Genomic DNA, 24052 nt, shown 5'->3' with positions numbered 1-24052 from the left:
TAACATTAAGTCCTAACGTAAAGAGAAGACAATTCTTTGTTGACGGTTAAAAAAACATGTAATTGATTGTTCAAAGTGTTAGACCACACCATTGTGTACGTCCTACCAACTACCAAGTGAATATATGTCATATATTCTTCGTTCATCCTCAGAACTACAACAATGGCTGCTGAAATAAAGAAGAAGATATCAGCAGCATCAGCTAGGTCCCACACCAGGAACTCCAAATCCAATTCTTCTTCTTCTTCTTCTTCTTTCCTCTCAGGTACTCCCAATCAATTATTATTATTATTATTATTATTATTATTATTATTATTATTTCAGATTCTAGCATATTCAGTCAAACCTAAATTCATTCAGATTATAATTTATTATGTGACGTTTTTGGTCAAATGATTTATTATTATACTTTCAGTATTTAATTACGAGAGCATCATCTTAAATCTTTAATCTTAAATCTAAATCTCAATTATGATTCATACGCATGCCCAATTTGACTCTGCAACTCTTCTAATTTCGAGCCAAGCTTTTACGAGCCCGAGCCTCAATTAAAGTTCCTTCAGTTATCGAGCCTGAGCTCAGCCTTGTATGGGAAGCTCGTTTAGGCTCATCAGGCATTAACGAGCCTTGTGTATTTTCATGTTTTATTTTTTTTTGGATTTTTATGTATTAATCAACTTGTAGCTTTTTTTGCTTTTTTTTATAAAATAAGCTTCATTTGGTGTTTGGTTTAGCTTTTTTAGCTTAGGCTTATAAGCTTATATAAGCTAATGTGTAGAAGCTTATTTGAAGATGGTTATTTAGCTTATTTGAAGAAGCTTATTTGTTTAAGGGGGTAAATTACTCATTTGCCTTCAACTGGTGATGGATTAATAATATTGAAGTAACTTATTACTATAACAAATTAAAAAAATGATGGATTTAACAACTTATTAAGATGTATAATCAACTTGTAGAATATAAGCTAATCCAAACACTTAAAAATGGCTTATCAAATGATATAAAATAAGCTATAAGCTTCAAAATGATATAAGCATAAGCACAAAAATATAAGCTAGGCCAAACACCCCCTAATTTCACATTACACACCGAACTCGAGCCGAACTTAAGCTCATTTAAGATTTATTCTCAAAATATATAAGAACAATTAAAAATGATTGTAAATTAATTAATAAAAAATAAGCGAGTCGAGCCTGAACCGGTCTCAAGCTCGAGTTTTGATAAGTCAAAACAAGTCGAGATCGGGCTAGGCTCGGCTTGTTTACACCCCTAGTTCTAGTTAACAATTATTATTGGGAACTTGTGTAATCAGAAATTTTAGGGAGTGTTTGGATGTAAGTTTAGCTTATTACTTTGAACTAGGGGTGTTCAACGACTCGAATTATTCAAATTTTGAAAGTTTGAAGCTAGATTCGAATTCGATTACTGAACTTGAACTGACTCGAAGCGAATTACGAGTTTTTTGAGTCCGGTTCGAACACTGAACAACCCTTGTAGAAAAACTGCTTTCGAAATTAAAATCAAATAAACCATTAAACGAAATAACAAACTAAATGAACTAGAAATCAAATACAAAAGCTCAAAGCTGGTTACTAATTTTAGACCTTTGTTGATATATGGTAATTGTTTCTTGGATTGATCATTGGATCAAAAATCAAATGTCAGAATTTAATGTTTTATTAGGAGCTCTTCTGTAATTGTGTGTGTTTGTGTCTCTCTGTATTATATATGAGTGTGTCTGTATATATATATATATAAATGCATAATTTGAATTCGAATTGAATCAAAAATCACAAATTCGTATCCGATTCAAAATCCGATAACTAAATTCGAATCAAGTCAAATTCGAATATTTAAAAACAGCATTCGGATCCGAGTCAAACTTTGATCTGTTCATTTCAGTTTCAAAGCTCACATCCTCACACCTCTTGAAACATTTCAGGGATTTTCTTGAAATTTCTACTCGTCTTCTTCACGGGCTTTTTAGCATGGGCTTATCAAGCAGCATGTCCACCTGCCCCGAAGAAAGTCGGGCCTCCAGATGGACTTCCAATTACAACACCAAGAGTCAAGCTTCGTGATGGAAGATATTTATCCTATAAAGAATATGGTGTCCCAAAAGAATCAGCAAAATACAAAATAATATATGTTCACGGGTTTGACTCTGTCAAACATTATGCTGTTATTGCCACAAGAGCATCTCCCGTATGGTTTTTTCCGTATCATATTGATCATTTGTTACTTTCAGTATTAAGTTTGACTAAATACTTGGTTGACTTTTGCAGGCTTTGATTGAAGAATTGGGGATTTATATTGTGTCGTTTGACCGACCGGGCTATGGAGAGAGTGATCCGGATCCTAAACGGACGCTAAAGAGTTTGGCTTTGGATACTGAAGAACTTGCTGATCAACTTGAACTCGGATCCAAATTTTATGTGGTCGGGTTTTCTATGGGCGGACAAGTGGGTTGGTCTTATTTGAAGTACATTCCTCACAGGTATGTGTGTAAATTAGATTTTCTAAATAAATTAACGAATACAAGTTATTAGCAAAAGTCAAGTTCAATGATAAGCGAAGTATTATACTGTTCGGCTGGTATAGGCTCGGTTTGGCAAAAGAAATAATGTTTATATCGAATGTTGAAAATTATGTTAAACATAACTGTGTACTTAGATTTTCAAAAAGATATTAACAAATGCAAGTTAAAAGAGAAAAATCACATAGCAAAATATTTTCGATATCAGAAACCAAGCCATAAAAACGAATGCATGTACCGGTGTTCGGTAGCTATCGGTTCGTTAGGGTGCCGGTATGGTACTTGTACCCGGTATAGTTTATGATACAAAATATGCTTTTTTTGTGTACAACTCCGTTTTTTTACATGTTTTGTATTAGAATGTTGAGAAAATAAAACTAAGCACCTGCGTATTTAGATTTTTTTTTTTTTAATATAACGAAAGCATGTATATTATTTATAGTATAAATGGTGAAATTGAAACTTCAAAAAAATGTTGGTAATGCTTCAATAACTTGTAGCCTGAAACTTTTACATCACTATTCATTCAAGTTAATAATTGTGTGTGCATGTGTTTATATATATAATTATAGTTGTCACATATATATGTTGAAAACAGGTTAGCAGGAGCAGCTCTTATAGCACCAGTAATTAATTATTGGTGGCCAAAACTACCGTCAAACTTATCTCAACAAGCGTTTTCGAAGCAGTTTCTTCAAGATCAATGGAGTCTACGTGTCGCTCATCATTCCCCATCATTAACCTACTGGTGGAACACGCAAAAATGGTTTCCTAGTCTAACCGTTATTGCTCACAGCCCTCTTATTCTTTCCCGCCAAGATAAAGAACTCAAACCAATATTTACAGCTGGCAGAGCCGGCGTTGAGGTACTTACTATAAACGCAGTTTCTTGATTTACCTTTTACCCGTTTGACCTTTTTTCGTGTTTTGAATAGGAACAAGTAAGACAACAAGGAGAATACGAGTCTGTCCACCGAGACTTGAATATTGGGTTCGGTTCATGGGAATTTGACCCGACAGAAGTTGAGAACCCGTTTCCAGAAAACGAAGGGTCGGTTCATATATGGATGGGTGATGAAGATATTCTTGTGCCCGTGACACTGCAACGGTATATAGCTCAACAACTTCCATGGATAAAGTATCACGAGCTCGCGGGTGCGGGCCATATGTTCCCTTATGCTGATGGGATTAGTGATGCCATCTTAAAAGCTCTTCTGCTTGGCCAAAGTTAGTTAATATTATTGTTTTTGGACATGATTTTTAGCCTCCTAATGTGTTATACATTCCATTATTAAGATTATTAAATAAAACTGTTATATTAATGGTAACCTTCAGGTTTTGAAATTGATTGTTTGAACATATGGTACTGAGTTGATATTAAACATGTCCGTCTTAGCGTTTGTAAAAATGACATGATTAACTAAATGTGTCATGTTCAAGTTCAATAGTTGTTAGGATTGTTCAAAAAACTCGTTGCTCGTAACTTGCTTGAAATCAGCTTGTTTATAAACAGGCCAAGCGACGCTGGCTCGATTTGTAAACGGGTCGAGCTCATGCTAAGGTCAACTCACTCGTTGGTTGCTCGTTTAAGCTAAGCCAAAGTTATGATATTTATAAGTTATAATATAATTCTATTTATTAATAAGCCCACACAATTAATAATATTAACTTTTATATAAATGAGCTTGCTCAAGCTCTTTTTCTGCTCATTTGAATAAACAAACTGAGCGAAGCCATCTTAACTCGGCTCACTTATGCTAGAGGTGTATAAAAATCGGTTCTGGAACCGGAACGCTTACAACCCGAACTGTATGGTTGAAACCAGGTTGGGAGCCTCTCTGTTGAAACCGGCTAAAACCGAACCGAACCGATCAATAACCACTTTGGAACAGAACTGACCCCTTTTCACTTGCAAATTGGTTTGGAACCAAAACCAGTTTGAGCATAAATTGGTTTTTGACTTTTGTTGACCCAAAACCATAACCGGTTTGGAAGACCCAGTTTTGTACACCTCTACATTAAGCAAACCTTAATAGTCATATTAAACTTGTCAGGTCGAGCACAACCCGTATAACCCAACACGACACATTCTTTTAGCAATTATGCAAAATAACTTATTTCATTCAAATGTAGTCAGTAAATGGAATACAAACTCAGTAGCAAGTATTGTATTCTCAATGTTTACCCATTTTGGGATAACAATGCAAATAAACTTATAAACATAAGACGATGACTTCATGTTTCTATCCTTTTACAAACTGGATCGGAAGCAAGGCTTATAATAGACACGGAGTCCGCATGAACAGATACATCATCCTCATTTCTATGCCACGACCACTTAGCATGACTTGCATTGACCACCTCGAATTGACCATGCCCAAAACTCGCCTCCCTGAATGCTGATATCATTGGTTGCGGTTCTGTGTAGCTGCAAAACATTAACATTTCCCTAAATTGTTAATGATTGAGCTCGTGTATTAGAGTGATAAAACAGTCAGTTGATCGAGTTGACTCACTTGCTAGCGAGACCATGGAGGTTGCCTCCATCCCCGATAGTGATATGCACCGGGCCACAACTGTTAGCTTCGTGATTGTAAACACGGTTCTACCAAAGCAGAAGAGAAATTAGTTTGTTTATCGTCTGATTGGTTCATGTTAAAACTTTAAAAAGAAAAAAGACTGTTTCTGATTTTAAGCCCTTAAAGGCACCTGTCAGTATCAGCTACACAGTACAGTTTTACCTGGTTAGCAGGATATTGAAGGGGCCATGAGTTTTTCTAGTAACAGGTTCTTACGATTATTAAAAAAGTTATAGCGACCATTCAGATTATAATTTTACAAAGAAGTGGCTTACAAAACGCTCATAAGCATGAACATGTCCTGCAAAAACGACATCCACACGAGCTTTATAAAGTAAACCCTCCATCGATTCCATCATACCAACCGATTGTATTTCACCTTGATGAGCGTAGTTAGAATTATACCATGGCGCGTGAATAAGCACCACGAGCCACGGTGTTTTGTTCCTATCAACTTTCTTCAAGTCAGACTCTAACCACTTATACTGGTTTGAGCCTGGCCTGAAGTCAGTGTAGGAACCCAACATGATGATGTGAACCCCCGAGACCTCAAACGAGTAGTACAAGTTAGAAGTTGAACCACTCTCGTCGAATGGCATGCGCCACCTTGCATTGTAGGCGATAAAGGTGGTCGGGATGGCGATGATGTTCTCACTGTCATGGTTCCCTTGTGTCACCATCCACGGTTGCCTGCTGGCTAGCGGCTCCACCAGGCGGCCGAAAGAGTCCCATAACGGCTGCACCGTGTCAGCATAAGACAAATCTCCAGGTAGTAAAAACACATCATAGTTTGATTTTGAAATGTGTTCAAGTGTAGATTTTGTCCATCCAGTTTGTCCAAGATCACCTGTTAATATCCCAATTTATTTATGCCAGCATCTGAAATTGGGGTTGTAAGTTATTCGAGTCGAGTAGAGCCCGAGCTTGACCAGGCTCGTTTAAGTTATAAGAGTTCGAGCTCTTTTCAAGCTGCAATTTTAAAGCTCGGGTTCGGTTCATTTATTAATAATTAATTAACTTAAATATATATTTATAATTATTTTTATATATAGAGATCGAAATGAGTTGAGCTCGAGTTCTCATAAGTTAAACAACTCAAGTCAGCCCGAGCTCAACTAGGCTCAAGCTCGGCTCCTTTAACTTACAAGAGGTCGTTTCGAGCTTTATTTCTAAAACTCGAGCTCTAGCTCGGGCTTGGTTTGTTTAGTTATTGTTTATTAGTTAACTTATAAATATTTATAATTATTTTTTTAATAATAAACTTTATATATAAGATTATATATTTTTTTTTCATAATTTTATATATTATAACACTTATTACGTAAATATATATTTAAATAACTTAAAGTCAGCTCAAGCTTGATAAGTGAAGCTTTGCTTATTTGTTTAACAAAAACTTATTTGTATGCTCGTATTTATTTAAACTTGGCTCGATTCGAGTTTTTAAGAAGCTGATCTCTAGCAGCTTACGAGATGCTCATCTCGTAAACAAAATCATGCAATTTGTAACCTGAAATGGCGAACTTGATCGGAAATTTGGCTGGAGGAGTCTTGAAAGAGTACTCGTCGGTCAAACCAGTGGCAAAACGGTAATAATATTCGGTACTCGGATCCAATGGACCTATTATTACATCATGTATTTCACCTGATGTGTAATTTAAATGTTCATACGAAGTAACTGTTCCGGTAGCCAAATAATCGTGTTTCCCCGACGATGTACCATAGTGTACGGTGGCCGGAGTATGGCCATTGGTAATCCATGAAATTCGCATTCTATCTTTGCCGACTAACGATACATGAACCTGTGCGCATGAAACCGAAAAAACCGATTGAAAACCGGAAAAACCAAAAAACAAACAAACAAACAAACTTACGGTTTGATTTTGGTTTTTGCGTATAATGAAAAACGAAAAAATTGGACCGAACTGAATTTTTAGATTTTTATGTTTTGTTTTTTATTTTCATTTTTCATTTTAACTTTTAAGTAATTTATAAGAAGTAAATAAATATGTAACTCATATATTTTAACACAAATATATAATAACCAATTATTTATTAATTAACAAAATGATTTAGGCATAGGTTCATTATATTGGGCCAAAATTTTCAAGCTCAAATGTTAAAACTAAAAGTACTGAAGCCGAATGGTTTTCAAATATCCAAAAACTAAAGTTTGGGGTGTTGGTTTGGTTTTAGCCCAAAACCGATTAAACCCTATCCGTGCACAGTACGTTGTGCATAAAACCGAAAAAATGATCCGAAACCAAAAAAAAAAGAAGGAAATAACCATATCGAAACAAAAACCGAATGGTTTGGTTTTATGTTTCGCAGAAAACGAAATTTCAGTTCGGTTTCGGTTTTTCGTGTAACAAAAAACTGGAGAAAAAACCGAAACTTTTTTATTTTAAATATCAAGTAATTTATGTAGTTTAATATATAGTATAACTGAAATAGTTTAGCTGAAATTTACAATAATCAATTAGTTTATAACTAACGGAAAAAAATGTAGGCCCAAAACGATTATTTCTGGCCAACTTTCTTTTTGAGGCCAAAATTTTTAAAGCCCACATGGCAAAAGCAGAAAAACCGAAACCGAAATCGAACTTTTTAAAAAACACTAAAAAACCGACATATAGGTTTTTGGTTTAGTTTTAACACAAAACCGAACCGGCCATTGCATATCCTTAGTCAATATGAAGCAAATGAATTAGATATTTGTTACTTCTTGTGGAGTGGTAGGATCAAAGTCTACCTACAGGCAGTGATAAATCAAGATTCTCCCGCGGCGGTGGTATGCCACTGCTTCAGCGAATACAGCGGCGGCCACCACCACCACCAGCATCCAGAGCTTATGTAAACTCATACTGGGATCAATTTCTTGTTTTGTTGAAACAGGAACAGATAGACATGATCATTATATAATATTAAGATTGGTCAAAAGAAAAGAAAATTTTGATCAAACTATCTGCTTGAGTTTTGACATTTTCCACACACATATTAAAATTTAAAATCAATCAGCCAGTCATAATTGACTATTCTTCTCTAATTTGGATCATTTGTAAAGAATTTATAGTTTTATACCCAAGGGTATTTTCGTCTTTCTAACTGGACAATAGTCTTGCAAACTGGACGGGTCGGGCATGTTCGGGTCAGTATAGGTTCTAAACAAAATAAGTTTGGATTAAAACAAACAGTTTTAAAAAGTATTAGTTTGGTTTGTGTCAAAACAAGGTTTCATCCAAATGAAGTCGGTTAAAATGAGTAGTTTTAGGAAAAAGAAGATAGTATCAAAATATGTTCACATGTTATATTTTTTGTGACGCCTAGTGGTGGTGGTATTAAAGATAATTCAAGACTATTTAATTTTGTTATGTTTTGCATTCATTTCCAGTTTCCATGTATTCATGTATTTTTTTATTTTTTCTTTTTGTGTTATATATTTGTGATTAATACAATGGGAGAATTAAGCTGAAAATAATCTTAGCCTATTATGGTAACCCCACAATATTTAGGGCCTCATTTTTAGGATTTGGTGTCTCGATTAGGAATCCAAAGGGGCAGGTTTGGTGTCTCGATTATGGAACGTTATCGTAAGATCTATTAAATCAAAGCAAATTCATAACTTATCGATTCTCAACCAGCGTTACTCTTCTGTGACTGTGACATATGGTGGACTATTCATTGTATATGCCACATGATTTTGTGGTAATTGGTTGTCACAATCCCCAGAATGTCTAAAGCATATTAGTTAGAACTCTTAAATTTAGCTTTATCGAACATGAAAATTTCATGTGACCATTTATTAGTTGATTTCTGGTTATTAGGACCTCGTATTTTTACTTAGAATTGACCCACCATAATGGTTGAGCTGCCTCTGGCTGTATAGCCCTAAAAATTAATCATATCAATAGACGAGTTGATTAATAACGAAGGGCATTTACTTATGACATTAAAACATTATTATCCCACTATGGATTTTATTTGATCAATATTATAAATTCTTCATAACACTTTTCATGAAGTTAGATGTTTTTGGATCCATACTCTAAATATATAACAATCATTTATAATAAATTAGCTTGATAATGGTTTAGCAAGCTACAAACTGATTCCATAAAACCATACACTAAACTAATTTTGGCCAAGTACAAGTGCTTTTAGGATGGCATCAGCGTTCCCATGAGCATAAGGGAACATATGGCCTGCACCCGCAAGCTCGTGATAGTTTATCCATGGAAGCTGTCGAGCTATATACCGTTGTAGTGTCACGGGCACAAACTTATCTTCATCACCCATCCATATATGAACGGACCCTTCGTTTTCTAGATACGGGTTCTCAAGTTCAGTTGGGACAAATTCCCATGAACCGTATCCAATTCTCAAGTCACGGCGAAGCGACTCATATTCTCCTTGTTGTCTCACTAGTCCCTTTATAACACACAACAAAGAAATTAACAATATGTCCACATAATATTTAAATTATTATTATTGAAACAATATAGTTTGTGAAATTGCATTTTTAGTACCAGTGGCTCTTTTCTACTCGCTAAAAATATTGGCACGAGTTCTAAATCTTGACGAGAAAGAATATTCGGGTTGTTATTCATAATGTTCATACTAGGAAACCATTTTTGCGTGTTCCACCAGTAAGACAATGATGGAAGATAGTGCGAGACTCGTAGACTCCATTGAACCGGAAGAAACTGCTCTGAAAACGCTTGTTGTGATAAGTTTGATGGTAACTTTGGCCACCAAAAATTAACTGCTGGAGCTATAAGAGCTGCTCCTGCTAGCCTGTTTTCATCACATATATACAGATTAGCGTGTAGTTCAATTTTTATTTTTTGTAGCGTAATTACTCTGTTCATAGTAATTACAAAAATGTCTCCACGTCGTTTTTTATCAAGTTAAAACCTATATGTACACATACCTGTGAGGAATGTACTTCAAATAAGACCAAATCACTTGCCCGCCCATAGAAAACCCGACCACGTAAAACTTGGATCCTAGTTCAAGTTGATCAGCAAGTTCTTCCGTATCTAAAGCCAAACTCTTTAATGTCCGTTTAGGATCCGGATCACTCTCTCCATAGTCCGGTCGATCAAATGACACAATATAAATCCCCAAATCTTCAATTATAGCCTGCAAAAGTATTTTGTCAATACTAATATCCCATGTTTAATTTACCAATGTTGTGTTCTCTTACATAAACACTATTCATTTTGAGACAATCTTTTTTGCATGTACAAATTTTATGGTTTTTTTTAGGTATTTCAAAATTTTCAATTAATGTTCGTTTTGTATTCCCTAAGTTATAATAACACTTTCACATTTTTATATTTTTTTTTAAAACACATACATGTTTCGATAATTTTTACCGAATGTCAACCAAATCATGTTTTCGTCGTAATGCGCGGTTAGAAACTAAATAAACGATCAACATGACAAGGAAGGAATCATACCGAAGAATCTGACGTGGCAATAACAGTAGAATGCTTGTCAGAGTCATAGCCATGAACATATATTATTTTGTATTTGCTGATTCTTTTGGGACACCAAATTCTTTATAGGATAAATATCTTCCATCACGAAGCTTGATTCTTGGTGTTGTAACTGGAAGCCCATCTGGAGGCCCAACTTTGTTCGGGGCAGGTGGACATACTGCTTGATAAGCCCATGCTAAAAGCCCAATAAAGAAAACGAGTGCAAGTTTCATCAAAATACCTGAAATGTTTCTAATAACAGTTAATTATGAGCTACTTTAGATTGGATTGATAAATAAATTGATAAATAGATTGAAACGAGCTTAACTTTTTCGAGCTTGAGAAAAGGTTGAGCCTCAAATAAAGCTCGTTTATTAACACTGCTAGAAAATATCTCATTTTCCTATTTCCTATAAATTCCTACATGTAACTCCCAACATATTTTAGACAAATTTCCCAAAAAAATAAATAAATAAACTGGCTTGATTTTGCTATGTTATTACAACAAAATCATTTGGTATTAACTTTACAACAAAGAGAAAAATATTGTTATTTGTGTTATCATATAGTATTATACTTTTGTTGAAAGTTGTAGCAAATAAATAAATAAATAAAGAAGGTTTTGTTGTAAAATTGTATGAACTTTGCAAGAACATACCTTTATAGCAATTTGTAGGAAAATTGTTGGAGATGATTTTTCCTACATTTGTCTTTCTCAAGCAGCTTTTTATATGAAAATCATTGAAAATTGGAGTTTCCAACAAAAACCGCCAAAAAGATATGATTCAAATTTTTAGTAGGGATTAGAGGATAAATTTAATTCATGTATATTATATTTAAAATAGATTTGTTTGGATTTATATTTATCAGGTTTCCTCATTTGTGTTGTAATTCCTATTAGTATATTTAAAGGGTTTTGTTTTGATAAGAGAAACACTAAATATTGATACTATAAACAGTTTTAGAGTAGAACCGGTATAACATTTTAGACATGACACGATACAGCACTATAACTTGTGTTGATAGACATGATTTTGTATCAAAAAGAACAAATAAAATAAGTTTTGTTGAAAATTTGTAAAAGTTTTGCAACAACATACTTTTGCATAATTTTTGTAGAAAAAGTTGTTGAAAATGAATTCCAAAATGTGTTTTTCGCATGCTGCTTTTTGCACAAAAATCATTGGAAACTAAGTTTTCTAATAAATTTCCAACAAAAACCGTCGTATGGATATGATTTTCTAGCAGAGATTAGAGGATAAAGATAGATTCATGTATATTGTAGTTAAAATAGATTTGTTAAGATTTATATTTACTAGGTTTTCTTACTTGTGCTGTGTATCCACCCCTATATATTAAGTGATTTTCTTTCCATAAGATAAAATATTGATAATACTATATACATACTTTTAGATTCTTCGTATAGGAAATTCGTTTAAGCTTGTCTAGCCTTAAATAATTTTAAGTTTTACCTTTTATGAACTTCTGCGTATTAGTTTTACATTGTGCAGCAAAACTTTAGATTGTTTAAGGTACTACACAAGCTCGTTAAAGGTATTTCAAAAAGTATATGAAAGTATCCCCCCCCCCCCCGGTATTTTCACACGGTATTGTAAATTTAGCCGTTTTTTGTCCGAAATTTTTTGTATGTAATATAAAGTTACCCGTTTTCGACCAAAAATTTGAGCCCCCCCCCCCCCCCCCCCCCCCCGGGCGTGCTTGTCGAAGCTTCGCCACAATCACAAGTGACAACTTTCATTAAGCCATTGTTGTGGTTGTGATAATGATTAAGAGAAAATGGCTTGACTAATGTTGTGGTAAAATGCTGCGTATTTATATAGCTTGAAGAATAATTAGAAAATAACCGAAAACGGCCTATAACTTACCTCCCGACAGGAGTTTCAAAACATTGTTACACTTTGTATAGTTATACTTTTTACTATAAGTAAATACTTTTACTTAATGAAAGGGAAAAACATCAAAATAAACATTTGATCACCTTAAAATACGAAAATCATTTGACAAATTTCATCAAAATACCTGATTTCTTTCTCTTTGCTTCAGCAGCCATTGTCGTGGTTGTGGTAAGGATTAAGGAAGAGAAAATGGTTTGATTAATGTTGTGCTCAACTACAACGGATATATATATAGATTGGATAATTATTAGAAAATAACCGAAAATGGCATATTACACTTTTCATATTCACTTTTACTATAACTAATTTCCCTTTAATTTAAAGAAATGGATAACCATTAAAAACAAACATTTGACCACCTAGAATTGAGTTTTTTTTGTTTCAGAGTTGACCACAACATTAACCAAACAATTTCCCTTACTTAATCCTTATCACAACTTTGTCTACAACCATGGTTGTTGAAGCAAAGAGAAAGAAATTGCTGATTTTAAAATATTTACCAAATTGTTTTTTTTTGTTTCTATCTCCTATTTTTATTGGACAACTCATTTTATCAAATCATTTCGACTTAATGTTTCATTTAAAATTAAGAATTTAGAAAAAAAAAACTCAACAAATTATTTTACTTGAAAATAATTTCTCCTAGAATATAACAAGTCATATCATAAGATTAAAAAAATATATTTATAATACCAGCCACTTACTTTAATAAATGTAATATATTACATTTTTATTTATTTTTTAGTAAAATTTATTTTATATAATAAAATTAGAAAAAAAAACATTTTTAATAAATAGTTTTCAAATCACCTATTTGGTAATTAATTTTTTCACACACCCCATTTTGGTGTGAAAAAAAACTCACCTACAACTATAGTCAAAGTATTTATGGTAAATCAAAGAGTTTTATCTAACTAAAATAACGAGGCTTATATGTCAAATTTACATTATATTCTAATCTTTCATCTCGTTCATTTTAGGTATCCATGGATTATTGGTCGAAACCATTTTAATAATTGGATTATAAAAGATTCAGCAAAATTAAAAGTAAAATATTGATTAAAGATCAAATAAGTAGATTTATAAAAGTTAAACAAGTAGAAAATAACCAAAAATAATTTTTTTCTACAGTTGATTTGTTTATTTAATGTCTAGTGTTTTCCAATTGACAGTATATGTTGCATTATCTAGTGTAACTAGCATACATAATCTAAAATTGTTAATATAAGATGACAATGTGAATACTTGTGATAAAACAACAAATGTTGCATATAAAGAGATTTTCTCGAATTTATAAATCTGGTATTTTAGACTTCTTATTATTTGTAATATATATTCTATTTCTTTTGCATTTAACTTTGTTCCTTTATTTTAAATAACGGACTGTATTCATTTTTATCATTTGACAATCTCGTGTAATATATGGTTCAAAAACTAGTAGCAAATATAAGCGTATAACAATGTTTTTTTTTGGGTGCGGTGTGGTCTAACACTCCTGCCATGAAGTAGTTAGAGATTGTTTTTTTGGTTATTCTTTGACATATACAAATTCGCTTCAGTTGACCACCAAACAATTTTCCCTTATTAGACCATCTCCAATAGTTTTTGGTTTAAACTAACTACACCAGTGTCATATTAACTTTTTTAAAAGCCACCTTTTTTACTTTAATAATACATATTTTCAAACCATCTTTACATTTTCATATCATCCACTTACTTTTACATTTATTTTTAAATAAGAATTTCACAATACTATAAAATATTTAATCAAGATATGAACATACTTTTTGCGGATCGCTCGCATATGGACCCGAAGAGACTAGCGATTCACAAGAAAGTATGCGACAAAATAATGGCAAAACACGGGTTGGATGACGTTGATTTGGATAAGTAGGACTTCTTGTAACGTTTTTTTTTATTGCTAGGACTTCTTGTAACGTTTTTTTTACTATGACTTTTTGTAATGTATAGGACTTCTTGTAACAACTTCTTATTCTAGGATTTCTTTTAATGTTTTTTATTTTGATTTAAGCGTTGTAAAATAGATAATAAAATCGTCAAGAAAATAGTCTTTAAAAAGTTTAACCATTAAACTTGCCGTTACGTGAAAAATAGACAAACAAAAAAAAATACATATATGTATAATATTTTAATATATTTTATAAATATAAATATGGGTGTGTGTATATATATATGGGGGGGATGAACGATGTGATGTTGGGCCCACAATTGGTGGTTTTTGGTGGTTTAAAAAACCAAACTTGAAACATTAGTTTTTGGTTTAAATCAAGCTCTCCAACAATTACTTGGTTTTTGGGTTGATTGGAAAAAAAGAAAAAAAACATCAATGAAGATGGTCTTAATCCTAATCACTACAACAATTGTTGTTGAAGCAAAGAGAAAGAAATCAGGTATTTGTCAACAATGATGATTTTCGTATTTTAAGGTGGCCAAATGTTTATTTTGATAATTTTTTCATCATTAAATAAAAGTTTAGTTTATATTAAAAAGTATTATATAAAAAGTGTAACAACGTTTATTTTTGTATTTTGTGGTGGTCAAATGTTTATTCTGGCACATTGAATTAAAGTAAAAATTATTTATAGTAAAAAATAATATAAAAAGTGTAACAGTGCATATTTTCGTATTTCTAGCTAGATGGTCAAATATTTATATTGATGATTTTCCATTAATGAAATATATAGTTTGGCATGTCACTTACCTTCAAATAATGTATATTTAAAATTAAAAAATAAAATAAGAAATTATAATCAATAAGTTATAATGGTCACTCTAAAAGACGTCAACCGGATCATTTTTCAATTATTATTGGACGGGGTTTTTAACCAATCAAATTTAGTCACTTGTCAAAAACATCTCATTGGAACTCAGAAAAACCTCGCTGTAAGCTGAAAAAAAAATTATAGGAAGCAAAAATAATCCTATTGACGCCCAAATAATCTGTCTGCTCCTACGCTTTGAAAAAGAAACTATAGGCCCGACGGTTTTTAACACGTGGTAAATATTGTTTGTTAAAAATGTTATTGAATACTGATTAAAAATAATTGGGTCGACAAGTTCTAGGATAGACCTTTTAGGAAATAATTGGTCAAATGGACATTTTGATTATTACCTGAAAAAAAAAATTTAGATTTATATAAATAATAGACTTATCCACTCATCCACCATAACGAGATGCCTAGTGTTAGCTTATGAATTATGAGAAGGGTCACTTGTTTGTAACAGCTCTATATATTCTACATTTTTTTTACTAATGTTAGTGGTTATCATGTTTGTCTAGATAACTTATAAACAACCGATTTGTGCTATTAAAAGACAGAATGTCACAAACTTTGTATTCATTATCACTCAAGTTGGCTAACAAGTGAGTTCATATTACTAACTTATTACAACTTGGATTAGAAGCAAAACTTCTAATCCAGACCGAATCAGATTTAACTAATTCGTCGTCATCATTTCTATGCCATGACCATAAAGCGTAACTTGCATTCACCACTTCAAGTTCTCCGTGCCCAAAACTTGCTTCCCTAAATGCGGATATTGTCGGTTGTGGTTCTTTGTACCTAAAATAAATGGTTGTTAAAACTTGGTAATGATCATTACTAATTTAATGAAACACAAAATTTATTTTTGTCTTAGTAAACTCACTTGCTTGCAAGACCTTCACGGTTACCTCCGTCCCCGATAGTGATATGCATCGGGCCACAATCGTCGACTTCTTGATTGTAAACACGATTCTACAATACAAGAGAAATTAGTATGTTTATCGCGTGATTGTTTTAGATTGAAGTAATGAGGTGGTGGCTTACAAAACGTTCGTAAGCATGGACATGACCCGCAAAGACAACATCTACACGAGCTTTGTAAAGCAACCCCTCCATTGATTCCAACATATCGACTGACTCTTTCTCGCCTTGATGAGCATTGTTAGAATTATACCATGGCGCGTGAATAAGCACCACAAGCCATGGTGTTTTGCTCCTATCAACCTTTTTCAAGTCCGCCTCTAGCCACTGGTATTGGTCAGAGGCGGAGTCAAAATCGGTGTAGGAGCCCAACATGATGACGTGAACCCCTGAGACCCCAAACGAATAGTACAAGTTAGAACCGGACCCGCTCTCTTCATATGGCATATGCCACCTTGCGTTGTAGGCGGTGAATGGGGTCGAATGGATGACTGGGATTTTCTCAACCTCGTGGTTGCCTTGTGTCACCATCCACGGTCTTTGGCTCGCTAGCGGCTCCACCAGGCGTCCGAATGAGTCCCAAAGTGTTTGCAACATGTCGGCATATGACAAATCTCCGGGTAGTAGAAGCACATCATAGTTTGATTGTGAAATGTGTTCAAGGGTAGACGTTGTCCATCCGGTCTGTCCAAGATCACCTGTTGACATTCATTTTAGCTCTATATAATGTTTTAAGTAAAAAATATGACGATGAATAAGTTACCTGAAACAACGAACTTTATTGGAAACTTGGCAGGAGGAGTCTTTAAAGTATACTCGTGAGTCAAACCAAGGGCAAAACAGTAATAATACACGGTACTTGGGTCCAATGGACCTATTACTACGTCATGTATTTCACCTGACGTGTAAGTTAAATATTCATAAGAAGAAATGGTCCCATTAGCCGAACTATCGTATTTCCCCGAAGATGTTCCGTAGTAAACCGTGGGCGGAGTATTATCATCGGTAATCCATGAAATTCGAATTTTATCTTCACCAGCCAAAGATATGTGAACCTGTTTAAACCAACATTTTTCAATATTTATACCAAAAAAAGAAATGCAACATTATCTTGAACATATTTTATAGATATGAAGATTATTTGAAAGAAAAATTTACTAGAGGTCAAGTAGGAAGAAAGTAACGTTGTTTTTTTCAAATTGTATGCAGAACAACTGAAATTTGGAGTTTGCATAGTTCGGTTCAATTATTAGCCTAAACTGAAATCAAGACCAAAGGCATCGGTTAATCAAGTTTATTAACTAATTGGTTTTCGGTTAATTGGGTTCGGTTTATTCGGTTAATTTGTTGGTATTTTGTTCGGTTTCAGTTAATTTCAATTAATAACCAAATTAAGTGGTAAAACTTGGACGAAAACATCGGAGAGGAGGCCGGGGGCTCAAAAGTCGGACGAAAACAAGTAAATTTACACCATATATAAAAGCTTTTGGACAAAAATATATATTTACGATACTGAGAAAAAAAAGCAGAGAGGCCAAGGTGTCCTTTGTACAAGCTACACCCTCTTGACAAAAACCCTACTTGTGCTAAAAAAATTTTGCTTAGAAGAACATAAAATGAAAATATCATTATATCATCATCGTACTCAGTATATTCCACCAATAACAAAGTTATGATAGGGTCTGAGGAAGGTAAGATGTAGGCAGCGTTACCTCTACCCTTTAGGAATAGAGAGACTGCTTCCTGTGAGACCCCCGGCTCGATAGTAGTTTTGTAACAAGCCTTGGACATAGGGCGCATAACACTCAACCATCGGGGCACCGCCGTTTGGTGCATGTACCCTTGTCTTTCGGCTATCAACGCCACCACATGATGCCTGATTAACCTTTCGACACTTTTAACGTTATTATAATGAGATTAGTAAAATAACGTCAAATTTAGTGCAGTTTCACTTTTGCCCACCCCGAGGGTTCACACATATATACATCATATACGCGAAACGCAAGCAGGGCGAACATAAAATGAAAATATAAATATATAAAATGGATGTATAATACACAAAGAGGATGTATAAATTTACAAATTGGAGGTCTAACAGCTATAAATATATAAAATATGAATGACTCGATTCGATTAATACCGGTTAACAAAGACAACAAAAATAGATGATTATCAATTGTCGGTTAATTCGGTTTGCGGTTAATTTTGGTTTGGTTTCACTTCTAACATTTTTTTAAGATTTAGTTATTGGTCACCCATGATTAAATACCTTATAAATGTTAACTTCTTAGCCTCTGAGTTTTCAGTTTCTATTACTTTTAAACCATTTTATTAGTCATTACAATAAAATATAAAACACATTTTTTTCTTAATTAAATATAATTATAAAATAGTAACTGTGATTCAGGCAATAACGTGTATATGTTTGTCGTTTGCATATCTAGAAATACGATAAACAAAAGAACATATAAATTGACAAAGCTTAAAAAGAAACGTAACTTCTGATTTGTTTAAAAGTCACGAGACTTGAAGATAGTTTGTCACTATGCCCAATTTTCGAACCTAAATTTAGACCTTCATTTCAATAGGTTATATAATAATAAGTGTAAAACCATTAACCTTTGATATAAGTTATTAACGGTGTATTCTTAGAGCATCGACAATGCATTGGTGGTTCACAACTCGTGAACCTCAACCTCAAATTTTTCGTTAAACATATAACCGAAGAAAAAAACCATGAAACAAATCCATCCCGACATTCAGTCACAGTTTCCTTTTTTTTTCTCCACATAAAGTTTGTGAATCAAGTAGGGGTATTCATTATTTGGGTTCAAAGCTACTAAACTGAAAATCGAAACGAACCAAACCGAATTACCGAATTAATATTCGGTTGGTTTTCGGTCAAACCAAATTGGGTTTTTGGGATGGTTTCAAAATATAAATTTGGTTCGAACAAAATAAGCCATATATATCAAGTAACTGTTGTTATTATTTTTTATTTATCACTTAGCAAAATCTAATTACATATTACATTGCCCAACCCAATCAAACTATAAATAATGCTAAAATAATTTACAAAAATAAAAATAAAATTCTTGTTATTTGGTGTACAAAATTATATTACTTCCCTCCAACTCCCAAGAAAAGTTCGTTTTAACTTCATATTTTTGCTTCCAAACTACTCTTTTTATTTTCAATGATTGGCCACCAAAACAATGATTTTAAGGGTTTGTTTTCGATTTTACATTATAATTAATACTTATTAAAAAAATGTGGTTTTACAACAAATAATAAATAGAATTCATTTACCTGCCTCTATGTGATAACTGAATCTTTTTTTTTAGTTAAATGAAGATATGATTTAACTTCAAAAAAAAAATTAATAACTACTTACTTGTTGTGGAGTGCTTGGGTCATCATCTCCGGCAAGTGATACAACAAGATTCTCCCTCGGTGGTGGCCGTACATACGCATCAGCAACTTTCGCAGCGAATATGGCGACCATATACATAACAGGTAACCATAACTTTGGAGACATGAGTTGGAGAGTGAGGGAATGATATGCTACGAGGATGTAGAGGTTTAATGTTTGTTGATGAATGCCAATATTTATATACACAATTTAAGTGACAAAGGTACAAAACTATGAGTCGATGATGTTGATGAGGTGGTATAGATTTGCTGTGTGTTGTTTTGACCTTTTACATTTGTTCTCATTCGTCGTACTATGTTAGATTGCTGTCTATTTATATACAAAAAGACAGGCTATGTAATATGATTAGAGAAAATTCCTTAAATGAAATATTTGAAAAGAGAACAAATTTAAATGACTCAATTAATAATTAATATTTTTAAAATGGACTAATAAATTTGGACGAGAACGACAAGATTTTAAAAGATTTGAATCTCGTCTGCTCCGTCTAAATTTAAAGTGAATTTCGTCTTTCTCATTCAAATTTTAAATAATTTCGTCTTTTCCCTCCAAATTTTTAGAAATTTTTTTGTTATATTCTCTAACACTTTTTTATTTCCCCTTCAACTTCTCTCTTCTTTTTTTTTCTTCTTCATTTTCATCATCATCATCTTTTCTTCTTCATCATTGGCAATAAAAAGAAAACCCATTAACGGAAAACGGTCAACTTCCAAAATTTCTCGTCGTTGATCGATAATTATTACTATGATTTCTGTAACAATGATGAAGATGACGAAGTTGACGATGAAGCCACTCCGTGTTTATCGAAATATTTCTCCTCGGACAAGTCGTGTTTATCGAAATATTTCTCCTCGGACAAGTCGAAAACTAAAAATCGCCAGAGATGATGAATAAAAAGAAGATAATGATGACGAAGAAGAAGAAAAAAAGAAGAAAGAGGTTGAAGGAGAAAGAAAAAAATGTTAGATAAGAGGACAAAAAAAATTTCTAAAAATTTGGACTGTAAAGACGAAATTATTTAAAATTTGGATGAAAAAGACAGATTCACATTAAATTTAGACGGGAAAGAAGGATTCATTTTAAATTTGGACGGAGCAGACGAGATTCAATTTAAATCTCGTCGCCCCAGTCCAAATTTGTTGATCTTTTTTAAGAATATTGATTATTAATGAATTATTTAATTTCTCTCTCTTTATTATTATATCACATTACATATATTTATTTTAAGTTTTTAACATAAATACTTTTAAATAAGTTTATTTTGTTATTTTGATATAAACTAGTGTTGTATCCTGTAAACATCTTAAGATAGATAAGATACGTGTCGCAATGGTATATTTAGAAATCATGAAAGATTGACTTCGTGATAAAATGAATGTTAACAAAAACGAAAACGAATCTTAAAAAGATGTTTATCAAAAGAATACAACAGTGTAAGCCAAAAGAATAAAGTTCAAATTTAATTAAGTAAATACTATTAAACATTGTAAAAAAAACAACACCTGTTAAATAAAAAATGAGCCACGGATGAAAAGCTATAAGAAAAATTCAACTATTAAATATTACACAAAAGCTCCTCCAACCTTTTTAATGGCCCATATGCCCCTGTATTTTTTCTAATAAGAACACCACCCCCCCTAAAGCCCAACATGTTGTGGCGAGTGCCTTATTTAGTGGAATCGTCAAGAGTTTAGAAGTGAAGTTTGATCTATCCCCTCGTCAAAAGGCGGTGTTTGAATGCCTTCGGGCTCCTCGGGCTCAGGATTTTCTAACGGCCATACCCATTGAAGGATTAGGCCAACGTATGTGGGGTTTGGAGTATCGGGCTATCCTTAAGTACCGGTTAATGATCCCTATGTTCCCGACTGATGAACCTTGCCCAATTTGTCGCAAGGTCTGTTTGGATTCTTTTGGTGACCATGCGGTGCATTGCAAAGAATTGATTGGCTTTAAATACAGACATGATTTGGTTAGGGATGTTCTGTGTAATGTTCTTAAACGAGAAGGGATTTCTGCTAAAAAGGAGGCCCGTGTTAACTTTCTCACGGATCCTCTTGAAGGGAGATCCACTTTACGACCAGCTGATATTCTTGTGTTCGGGTGGACAGGGGGAAACACTCCTGTGTGGATCTTACAGGAGTGTCTCCTCTTGTTGGGCTCAGGGACCGTGGGTTTGTTATGGGTCAGGCTGCGTTGAATGCTGAATCAGGCAAAATTGTTAAACACGAGAAAGCTTGTTTAGATAATCAACATGTCTTTCTACCATTTGCCTTTGATACATTTGGTTTCCTGGCCCTAGAGGCTGTGAAATTTTTGAGTAGGGTTCAGCGCGTCGTACACGGAACCTCTTCAGCTTCTAGGTCCCAAAACTTCGTTTTTAGCAGGATTGGCTTTGCTATTCAAAATGGGGTTGCGGCGCAGCTTGTTGCCCGTTTGCCTACCACTCTATTGTAATCGTTTTATAGTAAATTATAATGAAATGGAAAATTCCTAAAGATAATCTTTCTGTCCGTCTACACAAAATGGGTTCGGGAGAGGAGATGGGGATGTGAGAGCATTCATAGTCCGTCTATTAAATTTAATGAGTAAGTTTTTTTAAAATATAAGAAATGGTTTATGGTATAAGTGAAAAATAGAGAAAATACAATGATTTTTCAATATATTTGAAATAATACTATTATGTTAGGTAAGTATAATACTACTACTAGCTTTCAAATATGGAGTTTTTTCTACCAATCTAAAACCTTGAAGCTACTTCAACCAAACAAAGATTTTTATTAAATATGAGCTTTTTCGTAAAAGCTTGAAGCTCATAAATGCTCCTTGCCAAACATAGCCTAAAGCTTCTACTAGTAGCGTTTAGAAAGAGCTATAAGATTTTAGCATTTTAATTTACTTAAGTAACCTTTGAAAATAAATACATTTACTATTATTGTTTTTAGTTATGTCTATTTTAGTAATTTTATACATTTTATTAAAAATTCAGCTACTCTGTCAAACATTTAAATATATCTAAAAAGCTACAGCTACCAGCTTCAAGCCACCAGCTTCTAGCTACAGCTAGCAGCTAGTTTTGCCAAACATACACATAGGTAGGAGTTTTTTTTTACCAAAATGGGTGATAGGGAAAAACTATTTACCAATATAGGTGATTTAGAAAGTATTTACTAAAATAGGTTTTTTCTCTATATTTCTCACCTTTTTCATATTTACCAAAATAGTTTTAAACCCAAATTTATTCAGTTTTTTATATATATTTGTAAATGTATGCATAATTGCATATCAGATATATGTATTAATTATACTTTAATTAATTTTAGAAAAACCTAAGGTCTACAGCTCCATGATTCCATCCCGTCACCATCTTGCTCCCGACCGACCACCATCATCATCGTGCATCACTACCATCGCCGCACTCGTGAGATGGTGATAGTTGAGAGAGAGAGAGAGAGAGAGAGAGAGAATGGAGATAGTGCAGGTCAATTTACAGGTTTTAGATCTCGTTTTTCCGGCATATTTGACCTGTGATGGGTTTTAAATTTTCCGGCGATTAGAGAGAGGCGGCGACGGTTTGGTGGTTGCGAAACCCACCTCCCCGAAAAGAGGGATAAATGGGTTTCGTGGTTTAGAGATCTTTTCTTCTTCTTCATTTCAGTTCTTGCCATCAGAAATGGTGGTCGGCGAGGTGTTGTAGCCGGACATGTTGGCTGTGTTGGAAAAATGGTCGGTTCGGGTCAAGTCAACGCGGGCCAACCCTATTGTGACCCGGTTAGAGTTACACCGAGAATAACGAACACCGAGCCTACTTGAGTTGTTAACTGGGCTAGACACGATTGGACACGGCTTATGGTGGTTAAAGGCTTTTGGTTTAATTTGGGCTAAAGGCCCATTGGGTTTAAATTAGTTTAAACCCTAAGTTACTTAATATATATATATATATATATATATATATATATATATATATATATATCTGTGTGTGTGGTATGATATTAAAAAGAAAAAAAATAATCTTAATAATAACCAACAACCCTAGCCACAAACTAAAGCAGCTGCCGCCTTTGATTTCCGGCTGCCCGGTTTTCCGACCACCGGAATTACGCCGCTGCCGTTAAGCTGCAACTACTGGAGCTCACTGCTGCCTTTGCTCGCTACTGCTGCTGCACCACCGAGCACCGCCATCATCAGCAGCTCCCTAATCCGGCCAAAGCGCTTTTCCGGCGAACCCGGTTATCCGGTGAGGCCGCTTTTCCGGCCGCTGCCGCCACTGGTCACCACTATCGCTAGCTTCTGGCCGCCGTTGCTGCTATCCACTTTAGCCATCAACCTGTTGCTGCTGTTCCGACCATCGCCGCCGTTCGCCGCCGCTCGCCGTCGCCGCCAGAATTGTTGTCGGGTCTC

At 33.9% G+C, this 24052-nt stretch overlaps 3 protein-coding genes and 1 pseudogene across 5 annotated transcripts; 1 reads left to right on the top strand and 3 right to left on the bottom strand.

Annotated features, from left to right (window-relative positions):
- The first annotated feature begins 160 nt into the window (after window positions 1-160).
- Window positions 161-3909, top strand: LOC143533817 (uncharacterized). Its single transcript, XM_077028475.1, has 5 exons — window positions 161-265; window positions 1943-2205; window positions 2286-2497; window positions 3135-3402; window positions 3472-3909. Exons 1-5 carry the CDS (start codon window positions 163-165, stop codon window positions 3766-3768), a joined length of 1143 nt encoding a protein of 380 aa, XP_076884590.1. The 5' UTR covers window positions 161-162; the 3' UTR covers window positions 3769-3909.
- Window positions 3910-4636: 727 nt separating this feature from the next.
- On the bottom strand, window positions 4637-7999 carry LOC143533819 (putative purple acid phosphatase 20). Of its 2 annotated transcripts, XM_077028476.1 has the most exons (5): window positions 7838-7999; window positions 6626-6917; window positions 5391-5962; window positions 5053-5141; window positions 4637-4964 (listed from the first exon to the last, which is right to left on the bottom strand). In XM_077028476.1, exons 2-5 carry the CDS (start codon window positions 6885-6887, stop codon window positions 4772-4774), a joined length of 1116 nt encoding a protein of 371 aa, XP_076884591.1. In that variant the 5' UTR covers window positions 6888-6917; window positions 7838-7999; the 3' UTR covers window positions 4637-4771. The 2 variants fall into 2 exon arrangements, with proteins under 2 accessions (XP_076884591.1, XP_076884592.1); XM_077028477.1 differs by lacking the exon at window positions 7838-7999 and having other exon boundaries at window positions 6626-6950.
- A 1177-nt stretch (window positions 8000-9176) lies between these two features.
- LOC143533793 (uncharacterized) lies at window positions 9177-12669 on the bottom strand (annotated as a pseudogene). Its single transcript, XR_013135419.1, has 5 exons — window positions 12639-12669; window positions 10578-10839; window positions 10046-10257; window positions 9642-9909; window positions 9177-9543 (listed from the first exon to the last, which is right to left on the bottom strand). The product of XR_013135419.1 is annotated as an uncharacterized LOC143533793 (transcript).
- A 3078-nt stretch (window positions 12670-15747) lies between these two features.
- On the bottom strand, window positions 15748-19936 carry LOC143533804 (putative purple acid phosphatase 20). The gene is made up of 5 exons (XM_077028466.1): window positions 19616-19936; window positions 16985-17276; window positions 16345-16919; window positions 16184-16272; window positions 15748-16098 (listed from the first exon to the last, which is right to left on the bottom strand). The coding sequence occupies exons 1-5, from the start codon at window positions 19757-19759 to the stop codon at window positions 15906-15908; spliced, it is 1293 nt and encodes a 430-aa protein (XP_076884581.1). The 5' UTR covers window positions 19760-19936; the 3' UTR covers window positions 15748-15905.
- Window positions 19937-24052: the final 4116 nt, after the last annotated feature.

This window comes from Bidens hawaiensis, unplaced genomic scaffold (assembly GCF_021521415.1).
Source record: "Bidens hawaiensis isolate Kalapana, Puna unplaced genomic scaffold, B.hawaiensis_p1.1 tig00009917_1, whole genome shotgun sequence".
In the NCBI taxonomy this organism is placed as follows: domain Eukaryota; kingdom Viridiplantae; phylum Streptophyta; class Magnoliopsida; order Asterales; family Asteraceae; genus Bidens; species Bidens hawaiensis.
The sequence above is the reverse complement of the archived record's forward strand: the minus strand, read 5'-3'. Positions and strand labels throughout refer to the sequence as shown.